The sequence below is a fragment of the Nothoprocta perdicaria genome, unplaced genomic scaffold (assembly GCF_003342845.1).
Source record: "Nothoprocta perdicaria isolate Ctin4 unplaced genomic scaffold, notPer1 scaffold_14, whole genome shotgun sequence".
Taxonomy (NCBI): domain Eukaryota; kingdom Metazoa; phylum Chordata; class Aves; order Tinamiformes; family Tinamidae; genus Nothoprocta; species Nothoprocta perdicaria.
In genome coordinates, this window is record NW_020454538.1 from 676561 (window position 1) to 685080 (window position 8520).

An 8520-nucleotide genomic window follows, 5' to 3' on the forward strand; every position below is an offset into this window, starting at 1 on the left:
GGGTCAGCAGCCTTCTACCCCAGCCCGAGCAACTGCAGTTAAGGTACCATGGAAATAATGTTGCACTGGTGTTAAATAAATGGTTTTTTTAAAAAAAAAAAAAGCTCTGTCAATCAGATGTGTTAGTGGGTATTGCACAGAGACACATTTCCCAGTGCATATCCTGCTGGGCTGTGGAACATGGGATGACCCAAGACTATCACATCACTTACAAGAGTTTGCAAACCAGCTCTGTGATCTCCATTTCTTCCTCGGTGATTCCAGTTTCGCACCCATCCCCACACCAGAAGTTGCCAAAAAGACCCTTTTGGATGCACCATCCCCAGTCCCTAACACTCTTCCCAAACTCCTGGCAATGCTCACAAAATCCTCCCAGTGCAGCCCCTTGATACCCTCCGACCCCRTGTTTTGGTTGTTGTTTTGCTGTTTTGGCAAAGCCTCATTTGAAAGTGAGTTKCTCGCACCCAGTTGTTAGGCTCTCCACTCAGCCAAACCATTCAGAACGGTTTGGTTTGAACCTCTGGYCCGAATTTTACCATCCACTGAAAATAACAGTGATGCCTGAGTTGGGCTGAAGAGGGAAGAACACCTGACAGTGACCATCCATAAAAGCACTGTGAAAATATGATCAAATAACTGCAGATCGACTCTGCTTTTTATTGCTGTAATTCATATTTGTTACTTCCACCAAGTGGCTGCTCAGGGGAAAGCCATTATAGCTCTCTGCTGAAATACTGGAATAAGCTTGTAGGTAGGTTTCCTAGGAAGSAAGACATACGGAATACAATTAGGCAACTAATGTCCATGCATCATTTTGAAGGAGTTATCCATGGGCGAGCAACCATGGGACGAGCATGTTTCTTGAAAGCTTCAGTAGGCTTTATTGAAATTACAGGAAAAAGAYAAGGAAGTTACAAAGCTTTGCCTCACATTTTGCAAAATATTCTGTTTAATTCAAAAAAGAAAAACAACACGTGCCTGGGAATAATTATCTAGCTCATCGTGTGGAGAGCCTAGGCTTCTCTCTTGGAGGAATATCCTCATCATGGACAACAAGCCTCAAGAAGCATTTGCCTTTATAGCACAAATCCAGACCACTTTTGTGCAAATGCCCATGGGAGAGCATGACCCCACCTAGGACTTCCTCCGCTGGGCCAACTCTTCTATGTGCTCCCGGAGCAYTTTTGCCCAATCTTCTCCCCTCTTCAAGGGCGTTGACCTGGTCTCCAGGGTGGTTAGGGCACTAATTTCAGGAGGGACATCAGGAATGAGGCCAGCTCTGAGCACAGCATCCTGAAACTTGGCTGCCGAGGCTGGGGCCAAGCAACAGCGAGGCGTGCTGCAGAAAAACAAGACATAGTTGCAGGGAAATGGGCCTGGAGCTGCACTCGCTGGTGCAGGGAGCTCCATGGGAGTGAGCACTCACCTCTGATTCCCACAGCCCAGCTGTGCATAGTGATAGTGAGCGGCTACAGCGGAGTGGGGACACAGCAGGTAGCGGTTCTCCTCCCAGCAGCGCCGCATCGCTCGCACGATGTCCTCGTCAGAGGCCGTGCAGGAGTCCAGCGTCTGCGCCAGCTGGGGAGAGCAGAGGGGAAACGCATTGAGATGCTCCAGGGATGAACCACGGGCAGCACACTGCAGCACGGAGCCCGGACACGTGCAATGCTCCGCGTTGCTTCCAGCAAGGGTTTACAGGTGGCAAAAGAGAGTTAGAAACAGGGTGACTGGAAGCTGCAGAGCAATCTTCTCACTACCTAGGGAAATAAGTGCAACCACTGCATCAAGGGGAGGAAACGGCCCTTGAGGAGCAGCCTCAGGCAGGGTGCACAATGCACCGTTAATGCAGCTACACCTGCCTCATAGAGCTAAGAAAGGGACAGTTTCATATCCTACCTAAATAACTGTAAGATTTTAAAATGAATTTTGTAAGAAGAGATTTATTTTAAAAAGTAACAAAAATTTAAAAATGAACATCTCCCTGCACACRTGCTGATAATAAAACCTCTCCTCTGGCTTTTCTTCTAACACACACTTACATCTTAGTTTGGGAGCTCTCCAAAGTGATACACTGCAAGTTGAATTTTTGATTTTGGAAATAAAATATGTGTGTGTGTGTGAAGGAACTTACCTTTCTGTGCAAATCCTCCGGCAACTTGAGGCTTTTGGACACGTTGAATTGGTCCATCAGCATTTTGATGAGGCTGCTGTCACCGTCAGAAAGCAGCCAGAGAATTCTCTCCATGTTGTACGGCTCCTAGGAAGGATAACAGGGCAGCACATGAGCTGTAGAAATGTGAATTTCTCTCTGGGTGGGGGGCACCTTTGTGGTTTATCTGATGTCTAATCAGAGCTGAGCACCTATTGCAGCTATTTGCTTGGTGGAGGTTGTGGTGGGATTTGTCTCCTACCTGGACACATGTACTCTCAAGCCTTGGAGGCACATGATGTCTCTCAGTCCTCTAACCTCTCTGAGCAACCACCAGGTTGAAAAACTTAATGAGGGGACAGCTGGTAAATAGGCAGTGTGACTACAGCTGTATAATTACCTTGAGGAAAGCAAGCTAATAACACACGATGTACTTCTGAACCGGAAATATTCCTGCTGTTTACCTGGTGTTGCAAACGCTGTTGTGAGTCATCACGCTCCTGTGTGGCTTAATAAAACACTCAGCTCCCTGCAGGGTCAACCGATAATTCTTATGAACATATAAGGCATATATAGAACCTGACTGCTCTGTATGTTATGTAGCAATCAGCGTTGCCACACCTTGGCAAAACTCAACACAAGAACTTACAGGAGGGGAAACGGTTTTATTTCAAGGAAAATCCTGTTTCACACCCCTCAGTCTCATTTCAAAGCAGTAAAAAACATGTGCCCAGGCGGTCTGGCCAGGACAGTTTGTAGGGACAGAGTGGACACCAGCTACCAAATCCTCATTGTGTCTTCTTGGTTGTTCCCACATTGCAATTATTGCTGTTTTCAGATGTGCTCTTTACTGTATTTAAGAGCAGACAGTGACAGGGATCATTCATCTCTCTGTCCTGTTCAAACTCAGTGTTTCATTAGGAATTGCTCAGTCTTCTGTATCCTTATCTGGAWGTCTTACAGCTCCAGTCCTGTTTTATCCCATGCCTTCCATGCCATCTGAGATTGCCCAGGAGACTGTCTGGGTCCATCCTGGAGGATAGCTCAGGGTGGAGAGACTGTTCCCAAGGAAGCTGTGCGGGAATGAGTGCTGCCCCCATCTCAGGGTCAAGGGCATTCTCTGGTGGGCTTCATTTGCTGCGAAGACACAGTGTATCTCAGTTGTGCTGCACTGCAATTCCTCCTTAAAAGGCTTTTTGGAAACTTAAAAGTTTCCCACACTAGAAACTTCCTGCTTTACCTGTACTGATAGTTACTAAATGGGAATTTTTCTCTAATTTATTATGCAAAAGGGACAATCTGAAGAGGTTGCTCAGTCTCCACCCTTGAAGTTTTTGAAGGCCTGACTGGATTAAGTCCTGAACAATCTGACCTGAATTCTGARTCTGACCTGAACAATCTAATAGATGATCTTGCTTTGAACAGGAGGATGGATTAGAAACATCCTGAAGTCCACTCCAAGATGAACTGCTGAGCTACTGAAGAGTTTGCATGGACACTTCACACTTGGGCTGAGCCATGACATTCCACATAGTCATGGTGAGAATATAAAGAGGGATATGCCCATCCAGCTCCTCAGAGATCTCTGGATATCACCTTATCCAGCTTTTTCCACTCTCCATCTCAACCCCTGGCGTAACTAATGGACCTCACCAGACCATGACTGCTGAAGGGACACATGATAGCAGAGGAACCTAGGCATCCCTTTAGGTCCATAAGGAGCACTAGGAATTCGTGTTTGAACAGCATTTGGAAAATCAAAGTAGCTTAGGGCCTTTAGTGATATGACACCAAGTATTTCACATCTTGGTCATTTTTCTGGAAGTACATCCAATGCCTATGGATCACAAGATAGGTATGCAAGGGAGATGTTTACTTCCAGGCATTTGCTGTCTGTCTCTCTATGACTTTTCATTTCTAATGCCTTTGCCTGCCTGTCGGGACATGTTTTGCTCTGAGTGAACTGCAGATGGCCATAGAGGAGGCATTTCTTTGGGGCTTCCTCCTGGTCTCTTCTCTTGGCGAAGACTTTCAGAAGCACTGGCAGAGTCCCTGAGCTAAAAGTATCATAGAAGCCTTGAGAAAAATTCCATCTCTTTCTAAGCTTACATTTAAGAAGTTCCCAGAAACCCACCATTAACCATGGTSATTACAAAGTCAAGCCCTGAAAAGCTAGGAAGAAGGTTCTTGATTTAACATAATTTAGCAGGCTGCAGCTTAAATGCTGAATATGAGTCACACCTCTGAATGCATTGATAAGAGACGGCCACAGTTGCTAAATTATGCTCTCATAAACCAGGCTGGAAACTACATAAGAAAAATAAACATAAAAATGTATAATATTCAATCTCTTCACATTCTGACCAGTTCATTAAATACCTGGATATCCATGGCTGATGCCAACGTAGCCTTTACACTGCCTGACAGTGAGAAATCTCCATGCTGAACAGCCCTGTGAATGATGTCATTGCTGTTAACCACTGCAACAAGTCGGATTGGAAGTCCCATTTTCTGGGCAATGCAGCCAGCTAGAAAACAAGCAAAAAATTACAAGTCTGCTCAAGGAAGAAACACTCAAAGTAGATTTAGCAAAGAAGTCATTTCATGTACTGATTAAGCACCTATTTTAGGCGCAATCCAAAATGACATGCTCTACCACAGCTCTTGCGTCCTATCTTTAATACTTTTGTAGAACCTGAAATTAAAAATCTTGGACCACAACGCTCCTACCAAAACGGCTACTGAACCTGGCCGTTAGACCTCTGTACTTGAAGGCAGTCACCCAAGAGGTCAGTCACCTACATTTAGGGGAGAGAGTTGAAGCTTTTGGGTTCCTGCAGCCTAGTAATGCTGCCTCAGATCAGCAGTCTGGAAATACARGGTATGTACTTGTGTGAATAAAATAATTTATGGCTTTCGTAACACAGTTTTATAGCTATTTYGAGAAGAAGGCAATCAAGGACTCCCTTTGAAAGTGCTGGATCTATGCAGTCAGGAATACGCATTTCTCCTACCACGCACCAACATGCAAACGAGCGTAGGGCCAGGCAGGACTCCACGGTCTTGCTAAGGTCTCATTTAAGAAATCAGAACCACRGTATTTTCTCCCTCTTTAGGATCAAATGCATTCTGTTCACTTCCAGCGTGCCCATCCTCAGAAGACCTACAGTCATCGCCAAAGGATGGTTTCAGATTTTCAGCCTCTTGCAAATCACTGACTTAAATGAGTAATAACCATAAATGAGTAATAAAATATAAGTGGTTCTGTAGAAATCCTAATAGAGAGTGGGTGTTTTAATTTTAATATAAAGCAATGCCTAACTTTCGCAMAGTATATTGAGTCTACAGGTCACAGGACACTCTTCCCTCTCTAGCCCCAGGTGACCTTATTTTTTCCCCTTCACCTGTGACATTTCCTCCTCCTCCAGTTGGCACAACAACTTCCACCACGGGCAGAGGGCTGGTATCGAGGGATGGTGCACACTGGAAGTAAGCGTAGAAGTAGTGAGCGATCTGCACCATAATCCTCGACCAGTTGACTGAATTCAAGCTCATCAGGTTGTGCTTTCTGGCAAAATCAGTATCAGCAAATAACTCCTTGATCGGCTCATCGATTTCATCGCTGTTCCCGTGAGCTGTCAAAAGGAGAAAGGATGGATTAGATTTGTTGATCTCTGTGATTTAGGCACAAAAGTTTTCTGTTCAGAAATGGGTCTGAAAACAAGGCTGAGATGTCGCTGCAGTGAGTGATCATCTAAATTGCAGGTCTGGCTCCAGGGCTGAGCAAGCTGAAGGTTGAGGAGCACAGCATAAATGCTAGCATATTTTCTGCTTTTGATATATGTTCAGTCCCTACCACCTGYAGATATTTTAGTCTCAAAAAATCCAAATCAAGACTAGAATAATTTCCGCTGTAACATTAAACCCAGCCACAAAAGGAGCAGCTTGTGCCACTACTATGACTTTAAGGCCATGCTTTCAACCCAACATGGCCCTAAAGCAGGCAGCTGTGCCAACCATCAAAGACGTGGACGTTTTCTTCAATGATGGTGGTCATCTGAAGCTCCTGTATCTGGGTGCAGAGTCCATGGGGCAGCAGAACAAAGATGTCCAGGTTCTTCTGGCCTCTCACACTCTCAATTGCGGAGCTTCCCGTGTCCCCTGAAGTCCCTATTTCAAAGCAAGGGAGAACAAGTGAAAATCAACATCACTGTGTCAGCCCTCATCACTTCCCTCTAAACAAAAAAAGAGGACCCCAAGATGATCCCTGGGATGTTTGTGGTTAGACCAACACTGGTGTTATCCAGTCCGGAGTTGTCCCACCAGCCATCTAGAAGGTGATATCACCAYCGCATCATCCTGGCATCTGCTGTCAGCAGCTCTCCCAGTGAAGCAGAGATACCCAGTACTCAATACCAGATATGCTTAATGCACCTCTGCATCCTGAAGATTGCTCCATGCAGGGACACTTGGTGACACGCCAGCACCTGGTTGGCAGCAGACAGCCCCTGCGCTGTCCCCAAACCATTCCCAGCCTGGACAGAGGCCAGAAGTTATACCTGTCCCCAGAGGGATACTCACCCACCAGAATAGTGACGTGTTTCTGCCTTTTCTCCAGGAAATACTGCAAAAACTGCCCTGTGCAGGACAGCGACAGGTCCTTAAATGCGTAAGTAGCCCCATACCAGAGCTCCAAAACRTTCAGCCCATCTTTCAGCCTGGTCAGATGGACCACATCTTTGTGTCTGAATCTGCTGAAGGCCCTGTCAATCAGGTCTGGAGGTAGAGTGGGAAAAGGGATGGATAAAATAGGTCAAGAAGGACATTTCTGACTATGGTTTCCATTGCTTGTGTCCCCCCCAGGAGCTGCACTGCAAAACCCAAGACTCTGCTGCTGGAGAGGTGACAGGCAGATATACAACAGGTTATTCTCAGTTATTTGTGAATATGACCCGGGAATAAATCAACCTATTCCTGCAACAGCTCTTCGCTACATAACCCCAAGGGGAAGCCGACACAATTACACMAACTTTGTTAAAAGAGAAGAATGAAAGATTTTTATCCTAAGGCATTGTTGGAGGTTAGAGCTGCCCTCTGGTGGAAGGAATAGCTGCTAAATGTTGAATACATTAAAAATCAGACCACTGAAAGGGGATCAAACAGCCAAAACCCCATGTAACATCAGCTCCGTTCCCACACCAGCACACAGTCATTGCTTGCAGGGCTTAACCCTGCAGCACTTTGGAGATGGAGAGCTCGAACAGGCAAGATATTTCAACATGCAGGATGTTCAATGCAGCAAATGTCCCTTTTCGTGCCCTTTTGTGCAGGTAAATGGTCATACAGAGCAGAGAAATCCACTTATGCTGCAACCTCCACTCAGATATGCTGAGCACCCCTGGCTGTGCTGTTTTGTGTGGCAGTAAGAGGAGCTGCAGCATCAGCAATCACTACTGCAACCCCAGAATCCCTATTGCAATCCCTAAATCACTAATGCAATCCCTAGAATCCCTGTTGCAAACTCCAGAACTAAACTGCAAACCCAGAAGGAGTCTTGCAACTCCAGAATCTCTATTGCAAACCCCTAATCACTATTGCAACCCCATAAATCAACATTGAAACCCCTGAATCACTGCTGTAATCCCCAAATCATGATTGCAATCCCAGAATCACTATTGCAACCCCCCCAATTCACTCCTGCAATCCCCAGAATCAGTCCTGCAATCCCTTGAATCCGTACTGCAAACCCCAGCATCGCTATTGCAACCTCCCAGATCACTCCTGCCAGGCCAGAAACACTACTGCATCCCCCAGAACCACAGCTTGCTGCTGGGATCTGCATTTCCTGGAGAGGAACCAAGCCCCTGCAAGCCAACAGCGAGGGAAGAGGATAGAGAGAGGTGCTGGGCAAGCGCATGGCRAGCTGCAGTGCGAGGAAGAGGAGGGTGCAGGCAGGGAGAAGGGCAGCAGGCCCAAGCCGGGGGGTTTACCCTCCAGCACGCTCCTGGGGATGAGCTTAGCGCTGACGAAGAGGGCGCAGAGCTCCTTGACCAGCCGTGGGTAGGAGAAGGAGCTCCAGCTCCGGAGCRTGGACGCCTCGAGTCGGGGCACAGTGCTGGGCATGAAGAGGCCGCCGTCAGGCGCGTAGCCGGAGAAGAGGGCTCCTTCGAAGCCCACGGCCTCAGGGCCTCCCCGGGTGCTGACGTACTCCATGAGGATGCAGGACTCAGTTGCCTGAGAGGTATTTGAATTGCTATATTTTAAAACTGGGAATGCTTCCCGTGCCCATCCCCGTTACTCCCATATCCGTTGCATTGTGTGATGCCTACTAGGGGGGCTGTAGGAGAAAGAAAGAAAGAAAGAAAGAAAGA

The 8520-nt window shown here is 46.7% G+C and overlaps 1 protein-coding gene across 3 annotated transcripts in view; it reads right to left on the reverse strand.

Annotated features, from left to right (window-relative positions):
- Nucleotides 1–725: 725 nt before the first annotated feature.
- The window catches only part of THNSL2 (threonine synthase like 2), a 9515-nt gene continuing 1720 nt past the window's right edge, over nt 726–8520 (reverse strand). For all 3 annotated transcript variants that reach the window (XM_026034187.1, XM_026034188.1, XM_026034186.1), the window contains exons 2-9: nt 8140–8383; nt 6731–6925; nt 6167–6319; nt 5554–5784; nt 4529–4677; nt 2132–2257; nt 1427–1578; nt 726–1339 (exon numbers count right to left, since the gene is read on the reverse strand). In XM_026034187.1, the coding sequence (XP_025889972.1) occupies nt 1135–1339; nt 1427–1578; nt 2132–2257; nt 4529–4677; nt 5554–5784; nt 6167–6319; nt 6731–6925; nt 8140–8362 (1434 nt within the window). In that variant the 5' untranslated portion in view covers nt 8363–8383 and the 3' untranslated portion in view covers nt 726–1134. The remainder of the gene's footprint in view (nt 1340–1426; nt 1579–2131; nt 2258–4528; nt 4678–5553; nt 5785–6166; nt 6320–6730; nt 6926–8139; nt 8384–8520) is intronic.